Consider the following 24,368-nt stretch of genomic DNA (forward strand, 5'->3'; position numbering starts at 1 on the left):
AGCACCTTGCACCCCTTGAAGGGTGCCCTCCCAAGCCACCACTCCCTCCGCGGGCTGGGATGCCCCATCCCCGAGTTGGGGTCCCCCATCGCCGCCGCAGCCCGGCGCAGAGGGGCCGGCGGGTACGCAACGGCAGTGCCGGTCCCCGCCGCCAGGGGGCAGCCTGGCCCCCGCGCCGCCCAGCTGCGCCCCGTGGAACAAAGGCCCGGCCCCATCCCGGCTCCATCCCGGCCCCTCTCACCTCCCGCCGGCGAGGAGAGGATTCCTTTCACCCGGAGATCCAGGGAATCCAGGGACACCTCCATGTACTCCATGCTGTTCTCCTGGCCGGGGCCCTCTCTACCTCCCAGAGATGGTTTATAGGCTTCGGCACCTAGATGGAAACACACACCTATTTACACAGCGACGAAAAAAAGAAAAGACTAAAACAAGAAATAAACGCGCCTGCAGGCACGTGCGGGTGTCGGGGCCATATCTAAGCCAGCAGGCTGTATGCAGGCTCCTCAGAGAAGCCACGAGCACACCGCGCACTGAATTATGGAAATGCAACATCTGGGCATACATGGCACGATCGATCTCCGATTTCCTCCCCTGTCTGATCACAAAGATTTTCCACTAGGTAACACATGGGAAAAAAAAAAAAGAAAAAAAAAAAAGAATAAATGAGACAAGTTCTGCCTCTGAAAGGCACATCTGCCTGCTGTTGTAGGCACCAGCAGCAGCCGAGATGGCACGAGGCAGGGCTGCAACAGGGCTTGGCGCATCCTCCTGCCCCAGCCACTGCCAAGGGCTCCAGGGGCACCCCGGCCAGGCAGAGCCAGCCAGCTCATCACCTGCATCCCACGGAGGGCGAGACAGGCGACATTCCGCTTAATGGAAAGGGGAAAAACATAAAAGCCAAGTTCTGGCTCTTAAGTGAACAAAGCTGCTGCTGGGAAGAGATTGCACGGGGATCCCTGGCTGGGAAGAGACTGCACGGGGATCCCTCGGAGCCTTCACGGGAATTGTCAAATCTCTCTGCGCACCCCTGTTTCGCTTCCTCTCCTGGTTTGCTTCTCCCACTCCAGCTTGGCCAAGAGACTTTTGTTAGCCTGGAAGACTGGCCGCCACCTTTACTGAAAGGGCAGAAAACCAGTTTGCATCTGAAATGAAGAATTAGCTATTTGCTGTGAAAGGGTTCAATGGCCCCCGCTTCGTCTTGAGAAAAGGGCTGCAGTGGGAGGAAGAGGAGCAAGTCAGACAGCTGACAAACCCCAGGCACAGAGTGGCTGAAACATGGTCATTTAGCTCAGAAGTAGCCACAAATCTGCTGATAAAAAAAAAAGGCCTGTTTGCAAAGAATTAGCAAGCACAGAAGAATAAGCCCTTTGATGGCAATGGGTGCATGAAACCTCAATAACAAAGCTGAAGACAGAGCTTCACTCCTGAGACCATCCACTTCTTTTTCCCCATGTTGTTATCTTTCCTGAAGAAGTATCACACCCAGCCTGCACTGCTGGGTCTCCCCACAGCTTTCAGAAGACAAAGGCCACTGAAACTTTCTTTTGAGTGCTGGGTAACTTAGGTCAAACAAGGGTGACCCCCTGAACAACGTCCACACCATGAGCTGGGCCACAGGTAGCTCATTACAAACCTTGCAGCGCTTTCAGAATAAGCAGAGACAACCTGCACATTGCATTCAGCTGGACAAACATCCACACAAAAGCAACTGAGTATCACTCCGGGGTGGTTCTTCCTTTCCCTTCTGCATCTAACCACACTCCCCGAGCTCATGGGACATGAGTCCACGCGGACACAAGTCCGTGAGGTCTTGTTTGGATACTCTAAAATAAAGGGAGCTCATGAACGAAAAAATATTCCTCCAGCATGCCACCTCACATGTGTTCTGCTGTTCAAGTGTGCCCACCAGCAGCTACTGGCAAGTGAGATGCCAGTTCACACCCTGGTTTATCATACACCCTTGTAAAGGAAGAGTGAGCCCTGCCAACAGCCACTGCCTCAGGTCCGTAGCCCTCCACCTGGAAGGCTAATTTCTGTGTAGTTAAGGAACAAACCACAATTAGTTAGTTACCTAGCACACTGGCTTGTTTCTTTTTATTCCTCCGTCTCCTCTTGCGGGTGGGTTTCAGCCATGGACTGTCCGTCTTTCCTTTCCTCTTCAGGAGCTTCTTCTTGACGCTGGACTCTGAGCTCTGAATAACCAGAGAGGCCACGTGCATGTAAGGCATGTTGGCATCAGCGTCCCAGCAGTCCTTTGCGCCCATGCGAAAGAGCCTTCTCGCAGCTTGAGTTGTGCGAAAAGGCCTTAAGGACTGGGGGTTTAAAACCAAGTGGTGCTAAGATGTCTTTAGAACGACGAAAAGGAAACACAAGCACATGTGTGGGTGTATTTCCTGTCATTTCAATAGTGCATGCTTCACTTTCTCTTCCACGTAGGCTCTTACACCACACTCATCACAGTAGTAGCCGAGCACCTCCACGCAGCAAGGCAAGTATGCAGGCACATGCACACTTTTAGCTTCTCCCCAGAAAAACTGTGGGTTTTTCAAACTAAAATATTCACATTGCTCCACAGTCATGCTAGAAAATGCCAACACAACCCCACCTTGCACCTGAAGAGCCACCTTACAGGGTTGGGATGAAGTCTGGGGAATTGAACTTTAGGGTAGCACCAGCCCCCTCCCCGAGCACAGCACACGGTAGCACAGACTAATCATGCAGCAAATATTCAGACATATATGAATCTAAACAGGGTTTGGGTTTAAGAAAATACAGTTGCCTGTGGTGGGTTTTTAAAGTCAACGTGGGACACGGAATCAGGCACCCCAACCCTGTAAGGCAGTCTTCAACGCATCAATCATAAAATTCATGTTCAAACTGGAACTGTCAGCTCCTGATGCTTATCTGTCTCCCACCAAAGCCTACAACAAACCTCCTGCTACCACTAGCAGTCCCTGGATCACACCCTACCTTCATAGGAAGCCGGTGCTGCACCATGCCCTGTTATCAGTGAGGGAAGCCAGGCAAAGGCAGTGCTGAGCCCTGACTCTCCGGGGCAGCTGTCCGGTGTGTCTATGCTGTCCCTGATAACTGTCCCAAAGTGTGGGCTCAGTTGCGCCCTGCCACGTGGCTTACATCAATTGCATGACACTGCTTGTGGGGGAGAGGTTTGCTTTTGAGCCAGTCCCTGTCTGGGGAACTGACTGACTCACCAGATATGAGCAAGCAAAAACCACCGTCTAGGATGTGGAGGTATGACTTGGGAGTTTGGACTTGCAAGTTCAACCTTTGGTTTGAGCTAACGCTACAGATTGGTGTCAGCTACCCAAAGAAAGGGGCAGGCTACACAGCCCCTGCTGCCTGGTCCTCTCTGGCTCCTGTAGTGTCAGAGCACAAGGAACAAGACCCTAAAGTGCTTCAGTGATTCACTTGGTACAGTCATTTTTACCTTCAGCCCAAAACATAAAAAAAATAAAGCCAAGAATTTTCTCAAGGTGACTGAAGAGCTGGGGTGCCTTAAATGCTGGCTCCTCAATTTGAGATGCTGTGGAAAGGGAGCAAAATTTTTAAGTAAAGGGGAGGGCAGGGGACAATCGATGAACAACAATTTAAATTAAAAAAAAATAATTGGGTTCTCTTCACCAGCCATCTAAAAACAAAAAGTAAAAATCACCAGCAGCTGGTGAAAGTCTTGCCCTAGCACTATACAACAACCTCCTAGAGGAGTGTTGTTGTATCTGTCTGTCTGCTATTTGTATGTCTCCCAGATAAGAGCTGCTCATCTGGTGCTGCGAGGTGGCACATCAGATCAACGTGAATTTAGGCTGTGGGCTGGGCCAATGGATTTGTGAACAACTCCACCTGAGCTCCAAAAAGCCACGCAGAGCTTCAGGCTGTAAGAACACGTTGCTGGCTCCCACCACTTGCCAAGTCTGTATCTGAAGAATTTAAGCATCCTTAAATATTTCTACTAACATTCCAATGATTTAAAGCAGACAACGTCTTGTTGAGAACAACATCGGCCCATTAATTAGCATCAGAAAGCAATTAACTGTAACGCAGATCAGGGCTCAGCACCTTGTAGAAAACAATACTCTGTGTGTAGGTGGTTTCCGAGAGTAAGTTTTGTAGAAGAGGCATGAAACTACACCCCTGTGCTCTCTGGCTCTCTCCTTCTGGCAGCAGTGCAAAAGGGAAGTTATTATCAACAGAACAAAGGCTGGAAGACATCTAGCAGCCAGGCTTACCAAGTCAGATTCATCTCCATCTTCCTCCTCCTCCCCAGACTCTCCAGACTCTTGCTCCTCCTCAGACTCACCATCATCAATCTGCAGCCGCCATTTGCCCAAGAACAGAAAAAGTCAGTCAAGCCAGGTGTCTCAAAGTGGAGCATCACCCCATCACCCTGCTGCGCCCAGCACCCAGCCCCAGCCTGCACATGCACCAACAGAATTTCCTCTCCAGGGCAACAACTCCAAGGCTGCTAATGCACGTCATGGTATATTCATGGGGGATTGTAAAGGGAAAAGATCTTTTGACTCCAGAAGCAAGTTTTCCAACCGTATCTTAACTTCCTTCATTATCCAAAACCAGCCTCATGTCTACAGCATGTAGCATGATTTGGGGGGAAAAAAATAAATAATTAAACTGATTTTAGTGCTTTACCGGCCTGTAACAAGCAAGATCAGGAAGATGTCTCTTACTGGTTCAGTGAATCCCATAACGAAACATGGTGGGGGTTTTGCATGTGTAGTGGACCACAGACCTACCTACGTAGCAAGGCTGAAACTGGGGGGTTGGTGGGGAAACTCTCACAGGTGCAGTGGGGAGCAGGAAGTGACCATTGAAAAGTCTCACTACCACTGCTGCACTCTGTGCCATCCTGCAGGCTTAGAAAACCCAGAAATTGCCTCAACTCATGCCAGTCCTACCCCACGTGTACAAGCAGTGCCCCATCTCGCTCCAAGTCTTGCACAGGACATGCGAGTACCTTTCTGGCATTGTCTGCATCGGATGCGCTGTCTTTAGAGGTCCTGTTATCATCTGCAGGAAACATAGCTGCCTGTTCTGCTCCATGATCATCCTCCTCTTCCAACTCATCAGAGTCTTCCTCTTCAGAGTCTACATCTATGCTTTCCCCATTCACATGAGGGCTGGCATCACCCAGGTCCTTTTCACTCTGAAAGTCATCCAAGCACACAAGCCACAGAGACAACATCAATTCACAGGACAGAGCAGCTGAATGCACCCCAGACCACCTCCGTGCTAGGAGCCCTAAAGCTGCCAGGGGAAGCTGGCTGAATTTCCCTCTGGAGCTCATCAGTGCTGTCAGCAAAGCCAGCCTGAGAGCCTGCCATGTGTCACCTACCCCTGTCAGTCTGGGGACCAAGGAGCCACGAGGAGTCATTCCAGACTCACGTGGCTGTACGAGGCATTAAGGGAAGGCTGCTGGGCAGGAGCCTTCAGACAGAACCCTGCAGTCCAATTCAAACATGGAAGGGCATGTCTGAAGGTCTCCGAGGGAATGGAAAGGGAAGTTAAATCATAGAAGATTTTCACACCACTCCATGAAAGCCTAGCACTGTCCTCCTTGAATTTGAAGACCAAAACTTCAGGGCATGGGTTGCAACAAGAGCAGAATTTGATCTTTTTGATTTTTTTTAAATCAAATTTATTTTCAGTATTTTTTTTTTCAAAATTTTTTCAAAATTGAAATCGAAAAGGAGTGAGTCCCTGTTTAAACCTTTGTAAGTAACCAGTTGTTTTGCTGCACAACCTCAAGCAGCAACACTATACAGCGTTACCTTGAGGACACTGAAACAAAAAAGTTACCACGTGGGGCATGCCTGCAATCTCTCCACAGTTCCACAGGACTCATTAGACAGAAGGGGAACATCCACTGGAAAACGTTTGTTTAAGAGCTGGTATCTAACCAACCCCTCTCAAAAAACCATGTTCAAGGCAGTAAGGCTGCTACAGGCAGGATGCTGTCACCAGAGAGAAGATGCAGACTCAGAATGGAAGATGGCAACCACAGTAAGCCAGCACACTCCTGCCTTTACAGGGGGTTGGTGTGCCAGGACAAGAGACACATATGGTGACGACAAACACGTCCAGCGGGTTCAGTGCTCCCCTTACCTTGGCACCCGCAGAGGAATGAGTTATGCTCTTAAACATCTCAATCATTGTTCTCTGTTTTAACACTTTGGTCTTTTTCTTGGGAACCAGGCTATAGGTTCCCATTCTCCGTTTTTTCTTCCGAGATACTGCAGCAGCTGGAAAAGAGAAGCAAAAAACCCCCAAAGTTTGCTCAGGAATCAAAAGAGTAAAGGACAGAGAGTAGAGGCGGAGAGATGGGGGTAGATCACATTTGAGGGCACGATCTGAGAAAAAGGCTTTCCCCTCCAACTAGTTTATTTACAAGTCAACCAAAAGATGACACAGGCATATGTGCAAACAGACAAAGAGCTTTCTGCCAGGGCTGCAAACCCACCCAAATTCTGAGTACCCTCGCCACGCTCCTTCTGGTCCCTCCATCACCATACATAATATCAAATCCTTAAATTAGCCTGTGTTTGGCAGTACTGCTCCGCTGTAGGAGGCTGAATAGAATCCAACTTGCTCAAATAGATACTGCAAGGCTAATAATACCGACTTACAAGGAAAGCAATTGTACAATAACTGAAGAACACACAGGGAAAAGGTACCTGAAATAAAAAGCCGTTTGCCATTTAACCTCATTTCACACCTACTATGAAAGTTTGTTTGATTCCTTTCACTACTTTGATTGGGTCTTAATTTGTTAAGTCTCCCTTCTGGCCTTCTAATCAAATCAGTCATCACACTTCACTGCCTGATGCTGTCTTTGGTGAACACACATCAGAAGGACTCTTAGTATGGGACTCTTTTAAGAATAGCATACAGCAGGGAACAGCCAGCCTCAGTACCAGTATTATCATTTGCAGTTGCACAGCCTGTTCCTTGAAAGCATTTCCTCATCTCCCACTATGATGAAATTTCACCAAAAATGTACGAAGAGACCTCTCAAAAGAACGCTGTTAACCCAATTAATTTTATTTATAAGGCTGTAGTTCACAGTAAGCAGTTGTCGCGGTGATATACAAAGCCCTTCAGACCTGACAGAAACATCTTCAGAGTATCACCGAGGAAGACGGGATGGAAGTGTCTCCTCTAACAAAAACCTTTAGCAGAAGAGAGATCCTTGGTGTGTGGTGGTGCCTGACAGAGCAGCACGTCTACCTGCCCGCGCCACCTGGGAGGGACCTGCACCCCACGAAACAAGGGAGCACGTGCCATGCAGTCCTTCCCTGTGGAGCAGAAAACTGGTGGACCTCACTTGGGAGGCTGCTTTAACAGGGGACCGCCAGAAGACGCCCTGTACAACACCCAGAGGTGAGCAGAAGGGAGCCCAGGGGACACCAGCATCGTGCTTGCAGCGCAACAGCCACTTGCAGAGAAGCAGCCAGATGAAACGGCCTCTGCCAAGCGAGGTCTGTGGCAGCAGCCCTACCGATGCCAGCAGAAAGGAAACCCCGAAGGACATTCAGTGGGAAAAAGGTACTAACGGAGGCTTCAGTTAACGAGGTTAACCTGCTTCATCTCCCACCTAACCTCCCTCACCTCCCACTTAACCTCCCTCACCTCCCACTCAGCCACACACACACGCAGCTTTGGGAGGTGGGTGCTGCCGAGGACTTTAACTCTCTCCTTTTTACCTGTCTGCGACTTCGTGGTGGCCACATAGCTCTGGTTCTGAGGTAGTGACTGGTGAAGGCCCGGGAGAGAGGGCAACGGCAACGGCTTCCCAAACTCCAGGATGTTTTTGTTGCCTTCCTCCTTGGATTCTTTTTGATCTCTGCTGTCTCTCCCATCTTTGGGGTCTTTACTTGCATGCTGGAAAACAAAACACAGGTAAATTGCACCTCCGCAGTTAAAGAAAAAAATAATAATCAGAAAATAAACTTAATTCCTTTCTCTCAAGCATAATCTTTTGAAGACAGGACCATGCATCCGGAACAAATGCGCACAGCCCCTGCTCTGGCACATAATGGTACTTTGTCTAAAGACTGCAAAACACTCCCAGCCTGCTGCCCGCTCACTGGGTGAAGGCTGCTGCCTTTGAGGGTGAGAGGCTACCTCACAGAGGCAGAGTGGCAGACCCAGAGCAACTGCAGTCACGGAAAGGATCAGACACTATTTACACAGGCATTTGGTTGGCTTTGGAGAAGACGGACAAATGCAACAAATAACATCTATTCCCTGAAACACTCCCCAGGCATGGCTGTCACATCAAGCATGCACAAGAACAGTCTCGCAGAGATGTTTTGGAAAAGCAGGCAGCAACGGGAAGGCATCCTTCCTTTTGGACAGCATTTGGCACCATCAGATCTTAGCAAAGGCTCCCACCTCTAGCCTGGCATACAACAAAACATGGGCAAAGTTGGCATTTGTTTGATGTTGCAGGTTCATGCCACTGGCGCAGCACAGACCTGCCCAAGCTTACTTTAAAGCAGGCACTCCTGACCCAGCTTTTGCAACACCAAACAGAGCAAGCTACAAGCTCCTACTGAAAACCACGAGAATTCTGTAGTTGCCACTGCCCTGCCTGTCGCTGGGGCCAGGCTCCCAGGTCCCAAGGCAGTTTGCACCTCCTCTGACTTGAGCTTGCACTTAAGGCAAAGTTTCATCCAGCATCTTTGGTCAGGAAAGCAGGGTTCCTACAGCTCCACATCCCAGCGCTGCACCTTTGGCAGCAACCACCGTATTAACAGAGCACGGGGCAAATGCTGCCACTCTGACTTGACATTTTACACTGGATTTGCCCCTCTTATGTATTTAACAGATGACCTAGCTGCATCCACGCCTCTCCATACATCTGTCCACTCAGCTGTCAGGTAGGAGGCAGGTTTGGCAAAGATGCTCCACAAAACCAAAAGCACAGTTAGCAGACCATGAGGTCTGCAGTGGCAATGTTTTAGTGCTGCTCCATTTGCAGGAAAATACTTCCTATGGGACTTCTGAAGCAACAGCTGAAATACCAAAACAGAAGAGAGGAACCCAAGCAAACGAAAGATAGGAATAAAAAGAAGCAAGAAATAAAAACACTCTTTAAAGTCCAGGTTCAGATAGGCGCTCTCAGACACTGCTTTCAAGTGATGTGACCTTGTGAACAAATGGGGAAGCGACTGATTCTCATAATTATGGCTCTGCCACGTGCACACTGCTGGCAGAAAGCAAGGACTCGGTCACAGACAGAAAAGCCATAATGATAATCAAAAATGACCTGCATAAAAAGGCCATCAAACTGCCAATGAGTCCTGCATCAAGCCCATAACTTATGGCTGAATTGCCACATCTTCTCTTAAAAGGCATCTAGTCTTGGATTAACAATTTCAAAGACAATAAATCTACCATATCCTTTGATATGTTGTTCCAATGCTTAATTGCTCTCGCTGTCAAATAATTAAATGCATTATGCTTTTTCAACTAAATTAAAAAGCCCTGTATCATCAGAAACTCTCACCCCAAGCAGATACTTATAGACTATGGCCAACTTCCTTTTTAAAAAAAAACCACCCAACTTTCTCTTCAGTAAGTTTAATAGAATAAGCAAATTAAGTGTCCATAGGATCATTTTCTGGACACTGAATCACTTCTGAGACTGCTCCCACTTGTTCTACCCCTTCAAAATGTACGTCAGGAGTGCTGGGCACAGTATACCAATGATAGTCTCAACAATACTATTTATACTTCTTAAAATTCCCTAGTTTACAGATCTAAAGGTTAACGGTAACTCTTGGCTACAAGATTATTCTGAGAATTCCCAAGTCCCCTGGAACATCCACTGCTTTCCATTTTTAACTTAAAATTAGAAAAATGAGCTTGGGAGAGGCAGATCTGACACAGAGCTGCCTGCAACAAGTATAAGCAAGGGCTGCATTTTTTGTTCTTTAAGTGCAGGTTCTTGCAACTGGTCTCTGATAAAATGTGCTGCTACTCCAAAACATCAAGAATTCACATTCAGACCATGCCAGATGGTTTGGAAGAACGTAATCAAATTTTAAATGAAAAACTAGTATGTTATTAGCTTGGGGTTTTTCTCTCCCCCTGTAATTACAGTATGGAAATAAATTTAAAATCTTCAATAGGGCTGCTAGACAACTGTTAAATGTGACTTTTTCATGGCAATTCCAGTAAACTAGTTTTTTAAACCAAATTAAGCCTTGTGAGATCTGGATTATTACTCGGAGGCATATGCAGTAATGTTAAAGAACACGAATTCCCACAGAGAGGTGACCAGATCTCTCAGGAAGCCTGATGGGATGGGAAGCTGAGCAGGCCAGCAGTAAAACATATGTATCTCACACACACACACGTGTGTTTGTGTATAAATATATATATATATAAATATTAATCTAAGGATTATAATAAAAAGGATCAGCAAAGATTTGAAAGCACTTACACTGAGTCTTCTCACCATCTTTCATCATTCTTAGCTAGATAGAAGTTTTTACTGTTCTGGTTTTTTTTTTAACCAGAACTTTACTGTTCTGATTAAATTTTACTCTTCCAGCAAGTAAGAGTGTTCAGTGGATGAAACTTTGTATTCTTTTCGCATTTCTAATGTCTCTGAATTCTGCCACTTCCTTAACTCCAGCCTGTAGGTACAGCCCATCCTGGTCTCCAACACTGAGCCTTTATGCTCTGCTCTATCTGCTCCAAATGTAAATGCTGCTCCCAGATTACAGCAATCCACTTAAACGCAAAGCTCACAAATCCACCTGCAAGCCCCCAGCACCATCAGACGACTTCTCAAAAGACTGCACATCCATTTAGCTCCACCAAGTTCCCTGCTAGGGAAAAGGCTGTCCAAGGAAAACCTCAGGTCAAGGTTTCTCCTGCAGAAGAGGCAGGGCAGGCTGAGCAGCCACCTCCAGCCCTGCCACCCCATGCCCCTGCCCCAGGTTGGTAGGACCCATCTCCAAGCCACCTCTGTGGGCTACACAGTCACTGGCACAGCTGATAGCAGTGAACGCTCCTTCTTCCAGTTTCATGATGGATGGGTTCCTCCTGCCTTCCCGGTTCCTAGCACAAGCACAGCATCAAGCAGGTACCTATAAAACTGCTTGCAGCTCAGGATCCATCCCAAGCAAACTCTTGCTCCTTGGCTTACAGCCTCTCTTACCTTTTAACAGCAGAGGACACTCGTGCTGGCAAAGCACAAAGGGGGCTGCCAACAGCAGGCACTTCAAAGAACCCAGTGGAGCTGATTGCTAGTCAACATCTACACATCCAATTTGCTGTGACAAATGCTAACACGCCCCTGCTTCATTTTCTGAAGATCCAGAGTCCTGTGCTAAAGGTGGAAAATGCAGACCAGCAATGCCGGAGCCTGCACCAGAAGCGACCACGCCGGGAAAGCGACGCACGGCTGTCAGTGATCTGTTGGGCACGGACTGATCTGCCAAGAATACTAACGAGGCCACGCACACTTTGAGTTGCCCACATTTTTAACTAAGCAGACTCCTACACCCAGAAATTGGATGAAGATCATCTTCCTTCCCTTAAACCAACAAACATTCAAGAGAGCAGAGGTGCTTTCATCTAACACCTACATGGGCTCCACTGCAAACAGCAAAATTAGAAGCAAGAAGCACTATTCCTGACCCTTGTAAACGCCACTCCTGTGTGTTATCCTTGTCCAAAGCAGCCATGGTCTTTTTCTTTTCCCCTCAATTATATCTAACAGTCAAGCACAGTTTTCATCTCCAGTTTTAAAGAAGCACGGTGAGGAGAATCCCATGCAAAGGCAACTTCAGTCTGAGCTCCCTGTGTTCACATGTTGTCCTAACCACCACACGTGTGGGCCACTGAAGGCCAAGAAAGGACCAAAAACAATAGAGAAAGAAAGTAACTGTGTCACTACATCTTCATTTCTTGCAGCTTCTCACGTGGTATCAGCTCATTCCATGGTAAAGGCTGTAACGTCACTATTTCATGTTGGGCATTGCAAGGAATAGCCAAGTAGCTGAAGACAGCTATTCCAAGGCTCAGGCCAGCATTTCTAGAGATGCTTGTGTCTGGAAACAGCAAAAATGGGACCACAACTATGTCCGACACCACTGGGAGAAAAATAATCAAGCAAACTGCTTAGGCTGGGACATGAACAGAGAATTTTACATGTTTATAAATATTAAACTCAAGTGCTCTCTACATTTTAATAGGATCGACCATGTTTCTATTATTGGCACTTAAGTCCCCTACCGCAGCAGGGAGAAGTTACTAAAAATGGCAAAAGACAGAATATCCCTTTTTTTTTAGCCTTCCCCAAAGCAAAAATACAGAATAAACAAACCTTACTAATTAAACCCCACGCTAATTTGATAGACTGCACGCTGCATTCTTACCACAGCCCAGCAATTAAGAGGTCTTTCTATTACCAAATCAAGCAAGCTAGGAACAACCGAAGAGAAGCCAGACCAGAACTCCATCCGTGTGCTGCTGCAAGGATGCAACGACACCGGCAAAAGTCCCGCAGGTCCTGCTTTGGAGCAGAGCAGCTTTGACAAGTGCCGCAGGAGTGCTGTTCGCTCTCGACACCTGAAACCATCTCCAGCTTAGACATACGAGCTGCCTTATTTCTCTTCTTTTAAGGACTTTCATCTCCAGCACAGTACGAGCTTGAAACCAAAGCCAACTAGCCAGGAGGACTAAACTAACTGCCACCGCCACCGGGCAACACAGCAGCTGTCACGGAGCAACCCGCTTCTCTCCATCCATCACGCAGAGGGGTAACGAGATTTGTACCAAGGCGCTGCCTTTGAACACCACAAAGCAGCAGCTCCCAGGGGTATCTGCCTCTAACAACTGGTGAATGATATTTAAGCAAGAAATATCAGCCTGCTATAAAAAATTTATCACAAGCAGATGACAGCGCCTGTAGGAGCTGTAGTGGTGTTACTCTCCCTTTCCTCCACTGCTGCAGAATTACACTTTTCACCACCAAATTTCAGCGCAGCTGCCTGGGGATTCCAGCCACTGCCTAAGCCTTACCCTGGAGCAATAAAAAAAACCTGCATGGCTTTGGTCTTCATCTAGACCAAACAAGCTGCCAGGCTGATCCACCTATTAACGCCCTTTTATCTGCAGATTAACAAGCCCATTAGAAGCGGGATTCTGGTGCGACTTGGTTACAATTTGTGTGCGGTCATATCTGCATAAAATCGTAGCAGTTTAGGCTGCCAGGCAGACTTGCTTAAGTGTAGACGTTCCTAAACCAAGCTACAAACATGCATTTAATGGATTTCCGAACTTGCATCGTTCAGAGGTGTGTGCTCTGCTGGGTCAGGGGGAGGACACCCCACTCCTCATCCCTGTGCCCTCCTAGATGGAGCAGCTCCAGAGGAAGGGAGTGTCACACACCAGTCAAAATGAAACCGGGTAACACAAACCAGTTTCCACAGCAAGCCTCCTGACAGAAACAGGTCTGCTGGTGACCTGGGACTGGGACAGTTATTTCTGAGGGCTGTGGTCAGCAGCTGGAGCAGCCACCCAGCCAGTGTGGCCATGTCAGCAGCACAAGCACAACCAGTTAAATATACAATTAAAAGTACTGCGCAATAGCGTTCCATTTTCTACCTTCCTCTGCAGTAAACCCTCTACATAAGAAGTCCAGGGGTAGCCTATAGCCTCATCATGCCTGAAGATTTCCCACAGGGGATATTAAGCTGTGGCCAAGCTCACAAACATGGACTTTGCACTGTCAGTCTGCCTGCGCACACCTGGGTACCCATCTGGAGAGGGTTCCTTGATGGGTGCACCTTCCAGGTCCAGACAAGCTGACCGCAGCATTGCAATCAGATGCAGACTCTATCTCACTCTGCTCTGTACTCTCTTTTTATTTTTTTCCCCCCAAGGAGACAGTATCTCCATCACCATTTGAGTTTTCTGCATATTAGAAGGTCTTAGCCTGCTGAGCAATCCCAGATGCTTGCGAACCACCAACTGCCACCTGCCTGGCCCCCAGAGATGAACATGAGATGTTCTTAGGCCAGGAGCTCCTGCAGAGCATCCCACAGACCTTGTCAGCACACTGCTGCAGTACTGCTGGACATTGACATGGAAAACAATACAGCAACAGCAACACCTGTGTGCACACAGAAAGAAAGCAGTTTACCAGTCCTGGGGTCAGATATTTAGTGGCAACGCTGCTTAAAGGTATAGTTTGATGCATACTGGTAGAAACACCAACACAAGCAAAGTGTCTCCTGCTCCAAGCTCCTCTTTCCTTCCTTCCCAGGCTTTGTCTCCGCTAGTTAAACTGGTACTCTACATTTTGGACTCACACTGTGAATCAGGCTGAGAGATTAATGTCATGGATTTCTGCACTATTTCTTCTAACAGTTCAGTTCCCCTGACCCCATCCTCTGCACAGCATAAAAAAATACCCCCAGGGACACACACCTCAAACTACAGCCTCGTGGTCACCACATAATGAATGGATACGTAACTTGGAATTCCCAATTCAGCCACCTGCTCTTCCTACCTCAAGAGAGAACTAAGCATGCTTTCACTACCTTTACCATCCTTTATCCCTTCCAGACACGTCTTAGTGGTATTAAGCTCAGAAACTGGAGTTTCTAAGCAGGAGGGGCCTTCTCCAAGCACAGGACACACACACACACAGGCATACACTTGCCTTTCAGTCTGTTGCCTGGCCCTGGAAACCTTTGAGTTCTTAATGGGATTGTAAATGAATGAGGAAGTAAAGAAAGATTATTCCAAAAGGTGCAAAACTTGTGCAACTGCGCTATTCAGAAGGGGAGCAGAAATGATGCTGCCAAAAACTCTTCTGAGGTCTCTGTTCAAAAACCACCTTAACATGCAACAATATCAATTAAAACTGTCACCTGTTTCAGATTCAGCTTCGATCCCAATTCAGGAAGCAACTCCTAAACAGAGAAAAAGCTGGTTAAATTTGTGAGAAAATTATTTTCTTCCTTTCAAAGACCAATCCACATGCGCAGGAAAAGGCTACCAAGGTCCCCTGACAGCTATTGGATTACAGAAAATAACTTCTTGGCCCCAGTGGGTTTCTGCAGGAGCCAGTGGGAACAAATGTTTACACCCTGCAGACAACAAAATACCTTCCTCCCCTCCTCCAGGCAGCACAGGTCAGCAAGAACAGTCTACCAAGAAAACAACAATGCTTTAAAAAATATTAGCGAAGAAAATTACTGTGTACTGTAACGTCAATTCTGGGTGATTTCCACAATTTATTTCCTGGAATACAGCACCTGCTATGGTGGTGTTTTTGAAGGGGAAAAAGTATGAACGTGGAGGGTGGTGCGTGAAAAGTGACTGCAGTGCCGTGCTGCCGAGCCTCTTACAAGCAGCTCAACAGAGAAATCATCAGGACAGGAAAATGACAACTAGCAAGGACTCTGCTACCAAAAGAAAATAGCATGTAAATTCGAAAGACAATGGGGAAAAATTAGGCAGCAATTATCAGGAAGGCTGAACAAAACAGCTGTTTCATTGTCTTGCAGACACGAGATCAAATCTTGGTTTCACATTCAGATGCTAAGGCTTGAGCAGAGCACATGGGAACAGCCTCTTCTTACCACCCTCCCTGCGAATTTTGTTTCTCTCCCTATTTTAAGCCCCAGGGCAATGGGCAGAGGTGCTGAGGACAAGCTGTGCACCCAACAACTGCATGTTTCAGTTTTTGAAGCCACTGTTACTGTGTGAGCAAGTAATGATCAACAGCATGGTCACAGCCACTCCAGCACCCGCGCACTGCAAGCCTTCGTAGACGCAGCACACAGCTTTCTAGAGACAAACCTTGAAGCCCAAGGGGCTGCACAAAAATATTCTTTTGATGTATCATCAAATATGAATGAAGAAAACACTCCCTCCTAACCTCGCACTCATCTTTTAGAAGGGAATTGCCTCTTTCAATTGCTCAGCCCCAAGGGATCCCTCCCTGTCAAATTCCACAAGGGTCTGGGGGTTTGCCCGGCCTAATTTAAGCGCACAACAGGCTGCTGGAGGAAAGCTGAGAGGCAGTTTTGGTCGCAAAGCCTTGTTTGGGTAGGAGACAGCCTTCTGCGAGCTTTTCATCAGGCTGCATGTACTGCATCTGGGCTTCCCTGCCTGCTAGCCAGAAAACACAGCAGGGGTGCAGGAGCGAGAGAACCTAAATGCAATCAGGGGAAGAGAGAGGGGAAATCAGCGGTTTAGGAGAATGGTTGAGAAATCATAGCAGGCGTGGTTTCTGCCCTCCTGCTGAGGCTGGGTGCCCATGAGGTTTATAATCTTGATGTGCTCTTTGGACTCCCACCTGCTTCCGGAGGCACAGGTGGTGCCACAGCCAAGGGCACCTTTCCCCATCTGTGGCTGGCTAGGAGCCACCCCTCTTTTTTTTTCTCCTGCCTTCCCCTACTCCAAACCACAGCGATTCACAGCTTTGAGACCTTCACCTTGTATTATTGCTGAGCTGCAACACGTGGGTGCCACCTGAGGATCACTTTGCATGTGCTGGGCCATGACATGCTGGGAGCTAACGACAATCCATTGCACCAACCCCTACGAAGCTGCAGCAGCTTCCCATTTATTTCTGGGTGTGACTCACATTGCCAAGCAAGGCTCGTAATCCTTTCCTAGGTGCAGGATACCTAAAGGCCAGCCTCTCTCCATCATTAGCACAATGAGAGGATCTAGCTCACTGCAGCTAAATATAAAGCGTCACAGGGCTGGAGACCAAGTGCTCACAGTGGAGATCTGCCTGTTCCAGTATCCATTCCCTACCTTTGGCAAAAGAACCCAAAAATAACCAAAAGAACCAAACTTGGCCAGTGACAAAGTCCCGTTTCTGTTCACCCTGCTACAACATCAATGCACCAGATGACTTCCCATCTCCTTTTGCCTCCTAGAAAAAAAGGCAGAACTCTGTTTAAGCGATGGTAAATCCACCCCTAAGCATTCTGGAGTGAAGATTTCTGAACAAGTTGCATTACTGCAGGCAACAGAGAGAGAGAAAACATCATCTGGTTTACCACTGTAACGATATGGCAATGCAATCAAGTTGCCTAACATATCAGCTTCTTGACAGCTTCCGAGCTTAGGAGAAGCCTCAAGTTAACACGCTATGCTTAATTTCCTTTGGGTCAAACTTGTAAGAAATATAATTTGTTTCACAAGCAGCTCTGGATTTCAGCTGATGGCTGATGAGCGATACATCCAAGAGAGAAAGGCCATTTAGTGTCTCACATAAATCTGTCGGAGAAGGTAATTGATCAATTACATATTTAGAAACACACTGGGGAAGAGGGCTGATGGTAGCCATGTGACTGTTTTAACACCTCTGTCTCTCTGTAGGAAGAGAGGGAAAAAACAGAAATAAAATATATGCAATAAAAAAATAATCAATCCACTCAGCAGGACACCTCCGAACTGCAGGTGTTCCCAATGCAGCAAGGTATCCCTCTCACACACACAGAGCAAGCCAAGAGCAATCGCAGCAGCCCATATACATTACCAGGCTAGGGGTGGGTTTAGGCATTGTCTTCCGTGCTCTGTGGACCTTGACTTCAGCGTTAGCAGCGGTGGCCTTTTTAGCATCCATGTCCTTACTGCCCTCCCCGAGCTTGGCTGGCATCGTGGCTTGCATCTGAGAAAAGGAGCCCACAGTTCTCCCTTTGCTTGCTCCTCCTGGAAGGGTTTTTGCAGCATGGCCGGTGAGAGAAGCAAAGGTGCTGGTAGTCCTTAGAGGTTGCTCCTGTGCCATCTGCTTGGTTAGAATATATCCATTGCTCCCTGTTACAGAAGTCTGTGTGAAGTCATTAGCTTTCATATGGTTTTGCTTCCCAGTCTCGCCATCTCGTTCAGAAATGCCATTTTCTGCTATCCTATTTAATTTAGTACTGGAGTCCTGCTGGCTCACTTTCGTATTGTCCTGAGTGTTTTTAGCTGGGTTTGGGTGGCTACCAGCTTCACTGTGCTCACAGGAACCATTGGTTTCACCGTCTACTGCCATTTTTGGTTCCCCCGCTTGCTTTTCTGTAGCACTTTCATCTGCAGCCATGGCATTAAACCCTGGAGAAAAAGGGAGGGTAAGGAGGAAGAGAGGAGGAAGAAAAGGGTCACAAGCAGTATCAACACTCCAAAAAGAAGGTACAGCTACTTACAGTGGCTAACGAAGAACAAATCTCTCCTCCAGAACACTGCTTGCTATATGTATAAAGATATATTACACATATATCTCTCCATTTAGGTTGCTTACCTACCTGACTGGCTTGCCTGGATCCTCAGATGGTGAAAACTGGGGTGGGTGGCTCAGTTGAAAGCAGTGCACTCACTCTCACTTGCCTCAGCTGCAGATGTGGCCATTTATTCCCCAACTATGGATTTTTCAAGGTAAATATTATCTTTAGCTTTTCCAATAACTACATTTATTGGACCATATGTCAACACCTCGCATGTCAAACAAAATGCTGTCCAATCTCCCATTCAGATCTCTGGCAAAGCTCTTCACAATGCCAGACTGAGACAAGAAAAGCCTGCTGGTGGGGCTGTATGGGTGAGCTCTTGTGGCACAGACACAGCTGAGCAGCCAAATGTCTACATCAGGGCTCTGCCACTACATGAAACATTGCAAGGAATAACCCCCTGGCCATCACAGCTCTCCTGGCAATGCTGTCCACTGGAGACTGGCTCTTGCGCTGGGATGAAGCAGCGCAGGAGCAGTGTCATTTCAGAGGCAACAGCCAGAGTAAAGACAGGAGCGAAGCATGTTAATGCAATCCTAGACTAAAATAATTACATGATTCAAATGCAGCATGACTGACTAAAAGCTCATGCACAGATAAACCAGGAGTGTCCATGTAAAAAGACTGGGTTTTTTCCTCCTTTCCAAACATTCTTCCCCCATCGATGAATCTGTCCCATCAGAGATTCCAGACCTGAGCTGAAAAAAATCCAAGTACGAATGCCATGCACTTGCAGAAAGGTTTCCAACATGACAAACTAGCAGCTCCCCAGGCAACCCCGAGTGATAACAATTCACTGGCACGATCAGTAAAATGATTAAATCAACCTGCTGTTAGGGATTCCTTGTATTGTTTTCCTTCCAGAGGCCAGACAGTTATGAAAAGCATCACAAGAAGTACCAGCAAAAGCTCTGTTCGAGTGGGCTGTCAAAGCAGGTAGGACTGATTCACAACCAGCTCAAATCACAGCAATTTTCACCTACAGTATTCAGAAGGAGCCCGAGTCAAATCAACAGACAACGCTGCAAGTCAGACCAGCACGCTGGGTATCAGCATCTTATTTCATGCTGCTCTTGAAGCCCAAACACTCGAAGGAAAACAACACCCTGAATGTCTCGACCTGGCAAAAACCTGATGCAAGGCTAAAGCATGAAGAAGATCCAAGATCCTGAATCCCAGGATGTCAAGTCCAATATACCTGGGCTGACTGTTCGAAGCCAAGCTCTGCTGCATGCCCCCAAGCACAGGCAGCTCAGTGCAAACATCTGCGGGGAGGAGAAGCAGCGCTGCACAGCTCGCCAGAACTGCTCTTCCCAAAACGCACCACATTCCCTCTCCAGTCAGTGACAATTGGGAAGAAAAATCTCTCCCCAACTATTTGAGGGCCTCCCCCTCCTTTCTACCCCTTTCCAATGCATTCATTCAGTCCATCTCCTTACCATTGGGTTGACCTAAAAGACACTGATACAGATTTCTGCACAAACAGCACTGCAGATCTAGACTCTAAAAGCATTCTAGTACCTGAAACAACCGTATTATTCCCTAAACTTCCTGGGTTTGGTGTTCATCTGAGATTTAAAGACAAACATTTCCAGCACCAAACTGAAAGCCTCCTTAGAACCGGTCAATACGCTTAGACCACCCAATCCGACCTCCAGCTTGAAGCACGGTCAGTGCTGAATTCAAACCCGGTTGGTGAGGGCTCTGCCCAGGTGGGTCTCCAGGACCTGCTGCAGTGCCCAACTTGCTCCAGCCTAGTCCTACCCATAAATTACAAGAGGGACAGTCCTAGTCCTGGCTCCGTATTTCCAACTGAAAGCCACAGACACTGGGCACAAAGCATCTTACTGGAAGGTGTCTCCAGACCCTGATGACGAGCGGTATCTCCTCGCTGGGGTTCAACTCTGGCCGTTTTTCCCGACGAGACACCTGCACTAAGCAGTCCATTCCCCCCAAACTCAGGCTACCCAGTCTGTGACTGCCTCCCATGCGGAATCTGCTGGCTCAGAGCCTCCAAAAAGAGCTCCAAAACAAGCTCCTCGGTGCTTGCTGAAGCACACACAAGGGGGCAGAGGCAGAACCCCCACCTCCAGTAGGCAGTAACTGACTGGCTTTCCAAGCATGACTCAAAGCCATCATCTCCATCTGCTGCCCTCTCTGAGCACCCAAACCACCTTCTGTGTACTGAAAGCTCTGGTAAGACACACAAGGGTTTGTTTTGGGTAGCAACAACTCTGGGAGAAGATAAAGTGCTAAGTTTTTCACTCATTTAACTATTAGCAAGGTCTTGGACAGAGGGAACCAACAGCCATGCCCTTATTCTTTCAGTCCTTGTTTCTCTTTCCACAATCAGTGTCTTTAAAAGGTCATGCTGTGGCCATTTGCTGAAACAGTTGTTTAAAGTCAGTGCCAGAAGAAAACAAAAAATGAGCTCCCTAACCACAGACGGAGGTTTCTAGCACTCAGCACTAGGCACCTGGAAGAATGAAGCCTTCAATATTTGTTGATTTAAATTCTGTGCACTCCCACCACAGCAGTCAAGTAACTGCAGTGGCTGTGTATTAGATAAACTGTAAAAGCAGAGGGCAAGAATTGCTCTACCTGCCACAAAGGTAACCAAAACAAGGTAAATTAGAGCACTGCCTTAGGGGAAAGAGTAACTGCATTCCTCCAGAAAACGCCACAGACTTTATGAAAAATCTATGAAGCTAAAATTAAAATCCCACATACGGTTTCCCACACACACACACACTCTCATTAAGTGTGCAAAATGCAATCTGGTTGGGGAAGTGCCATCAATCCCCTATAAACAGGCACCAGACATCCAAATCTGTATGACTAGAGATTTGACAAAAGAAAAGAGGAAATTCCATAGTCCCTGAAGTTGCGCACAACTTCACAGCAGTGGTCAGGGGTATGGTTTTGATTTAACAGGATTACGCACCCACTCTGCCCTGCCGGAGGTGACTGCTCACATTGCAGGGCAAAGCAAGGTCCCAGGGCTTTCAGCTCCAGCCCCAAACATCTGTGCTGCCACCGGTGGGGTGTTACGGTTCGGTGCCTAACAGACATGCATCCACATGACAAAAACTATCATGGCAACTGTCATCACCCAGCGCGCTGGCTGGCGAGAGTCAGCAGAGGCCAGTGGGAATGGGAAGAGAGACCATGTCCCTCTCCAACATCCAAGAAGTCTGAAACACCGCAGGCAGGGCTGTCCTGAGCTGCTGCTTGCTTTGGGGAAAAACCATTTCCACCCTCCTGCTCCCTTTTCTGGCAGCACTAAAAAAAATTGATAAATAGTTTGGAACAGCGTTGTTTCCTGCAGACTGAGCTCCCGCACAGCTCCTGCGAGAAGCACCACAGCCAACCCGCCCACTGGAGGAGCTCGGCATCCCAAGGCGCTACCTGGACACTGAATGGAAGAGACCCCACGAAGAACTAGTTTCTGTCAGGAGCTACATTGCTTAATAAGATGTCGTAACCCCAGTAAGCTAGTCTGGCTTTCACAACCAAAGTACCTGGTCTGGTAACAGGAAAATAGGGGTTGCCATCCCAGGCTAGGCTACTGTTCCACTTGCCATGATGCTCTGCCTCTAACTCCGTTGCTCCATCCTTCTGTCACAGGACACGTCTGCAAGTCTGACCACGTTCAACAAGTCTTAGCTCCACTAAATACACATTTACAAGCATTGCTGAATAGACACAATTCAATATATATTTACACTTTTGCTGAAATATGGCCTATAGATGGGGATAAGAACACAAAACTAGAGACAGCAGGAACATCACGATGGAGAAATACTGAATAAAACAGCTTAGAGAAGCTCTTCAACAGCACCAGACAGCTAAAGAAACACTTGTTCCTGATGTGACCTTTACATCTCCCCTTTTCCATTATTAAAAAAAGGTTTCACTGCAAACCTGCTAAAATTTTGGCTTCAAATCCACCTTGTGGCAACAAGTTCTCTTCTTGAAAATGCTGTTCAACAGCTCTTCTGCTCTTGCGCTGCAAGTGCGACTGAATAAAACCCTAAAATCAGTATTTCTCTAAAACTTTACAACTTGACAGCGTTCATTCCTTCGAAGTACACCAAAACATTTCCTCCATATCCACTTTTCACTCCAACTCACTCACTGTTCTTTAATCTAACACCATTCTTTCTTTAATAAAAAAAAAGAAGAAACGTAGAAAGATATAGCCTATGTCCACGGAAGTGTAACCTCATTTACTAGAAGCATCCCAGTATTTTCAGGGCTCCCTTAAGCATCCCCTACGCCATATGCAGCAGTAGCAGCTTGCCACATTGACCACAATGCTGCCTGCATCCCGATTCAAGCATTTGGTATTAATTTAAAATCCAGCAACGTGTAGGACAGGTAATTTGCCCAAGAGATTTACTTTCTGTTATGATGCGCGTTCTTCCAGGCTGCAACAAACTTCAGCAAAGGTGTATTATTTAGGAGCTTGACTGCATTTTAGTAACACAAAGAATTTAAGACTCAGCAAGTCATGCAGATCATTATCCCTGCAACTCCACGTGGCAAAGAATAATCAGAAATATATTTAAATCACTTAGCTGAATTAATAACTCATTAAAAGCAATGCAGAGTTCTCAGCCCTCCCACCTCTCCCCCGGCTCAAGCAGACCCTCTGTGGAAGTTTCAGTCTTAAGCTTTCTTCTTAATATCATAGTCATTCAAAATTGAAATGATATTCCCATGTAGAGAACAGAATCCTATGGAAGTTGGGGAGAAGCTGTCACACAGGATGAGGACACCTCATCAAATTTTAGGTACCTAAAAGGTATCTCAAACACCAGGGTGCCCTAAGCCACTGTTCCAACCAACGGAGTGAAGGTGACGGCTCCAAAAAACCACGTTCTGACTTCAAGCATCTATCTTCAGATAAACTAATCACCACCAGACATGCCTACCACGTAGAAGCAGAAATTAGCTGGGCTAGTTCAGAATTACCGTAACTTCAAAAAATACCCCTAAATTAGGCAAAATGAAACCCACCTCTGCTCTCTCAGCCCAGACTCCTGCAGTGAGGGTTCTTCTCCACTGCCTTTGCCTGTAAGGCTTCCAGCCCTTTCAGCAGAGCCAGACCTGGCTCCCGTCCTGCCCCGGAGCTCGCTCCAGCCTGCCAGAACCTGCCCAAGGCACAGCCTGTCTAACAGATGTGCTGCCGGCCCCACCAGCCAGCCCAGCCACGGCCAGAAGGAACCGAATCGCCTCTGTGGGACCAAAAGGGATGAGCAGCCACCAGAAACTTCCCACATTCAGACAGCCAGACGATCAGCATAAAACTGTGTCTTACTTTGAGAACGCTCTAGTCTGAAATGTTGGGTTTTTTTAAATTCAGATCTCACTGCTCAATGAGACAAAGTAAGAAAAAGACCCAAGCATTATGAGCCCTTATGCAAAGGCCAAAATGCAATCATCACTAGTCCGAGGGGAAAAAAAAAAGAAAAAAACCCTATCCTACAAGCAAATGCACTAATATCTGATCTGGAACTTTTACACGTTTTTCTGAACAACTTGGTAGAGGCAAGACACCCCGCTGCCCACGGCTTGCACGGTATTTTCCACACATTTCAAGTGCCCAGCACGGAACACAGGGCAGCTCAGCAGAGCCATGAGGCTTCAGCCGCCGCAGGAGAAACATCAGATTCTGAAATAAGCAAAGACTGAGCATCAGTGAAAAGCTCAGGATTCTGAAGTGCTGCTGTACAAGTACTACACACATGCATATTCCACATGTGTTTTACCTTAAGCACTTTGCAGATGATCTTTAAAACACCACAGATACCAACGTCATTTATTCAATACCCAACTATCCTGCTGGATAAACTTTTAAGAGCAGGAAATGCACCTGCTTATAATCCTTGTGTTGCAACTGTTCCCTCCACCCTTCTTCCTCCAAGTCAAAAAAAAAAATTTTTTTTAAATTGTCAAGTAGAGAGAAGCCCCACTGACACAAAAAAGACTGAAACCACACAGACTAGAGAGGATGGGTGGCTGGAGATCCTGTATCCACTGGAAAGGAATGCACCACCTCTATCACTAAAGCCA

At 47.2% G+C, this 24,368-nt stretch overlaps 1 protein-coding gene across 15 annotated transcripts in view; it reads right to left on the minus strand.

The window, feature by feature from the left end:
- Positions 1–24,368, minus strand: part of EHMT1 (euchromatic histone lysine methyltransferase 1) — a 121,576-nt gene that overhangs the window by 33,345 nt on the left and 63,863 nt on the right. For 9 of the 15 annotated variants that reach the window (XM_037399667.1, XM_037399671.1, XM_037399675.1 and 6 more), the window contains exons 3-10: positions 17,561–18,117; positions 14,931–14,972; positions 7,737–7,914; positions 6,139–6,275; positions 4,991–5,179; positions 4,248–4,328; positions 2,072–2,312; positions 242–373 (exon numbers count right to left, since the gene is read on the minus strand). In XM_037399667.1, the coding sequence (XP_037255564.1) occupies positions 242–373; positions 2,072–2,312; positions 4,248–4,328; positions 4,991–5,179; positions 6,139–6,275; positions 7,737–7,914; positions 14,931–14,972; positions 17,561–18,117 (1,557 nt within the window). The remainder of the gene's footprint in view (positions 1–241; positions 374–2,071; positions 2,313–4,247; positions 4,329–4,990; positions 5,180–6,138; positions 6,276–7,736; positions 7,915–14,930; positions 14,973–17,560; positions 18,118–24,368) is intronic. The other 6 variants (XM_037399681.1, XM_037399672.1, XM_037399679.1 and 3 more) reach the window with 3 other exon arrangements.

This window comes from Falco rusticolus, chromosome 9 (assembly GCF_015220075.1).
Source record: "Falco rusticolus isolate bFalRus1 chromosome 9, bFalRus1.pri, whole genome shotgun sequence".
Classification (NCBI taxonomy): Eukaryota; Metazoa; Chordata; class Aves; order Falconiformes; family Falconidae; genus Falco; species Falco rusticolus.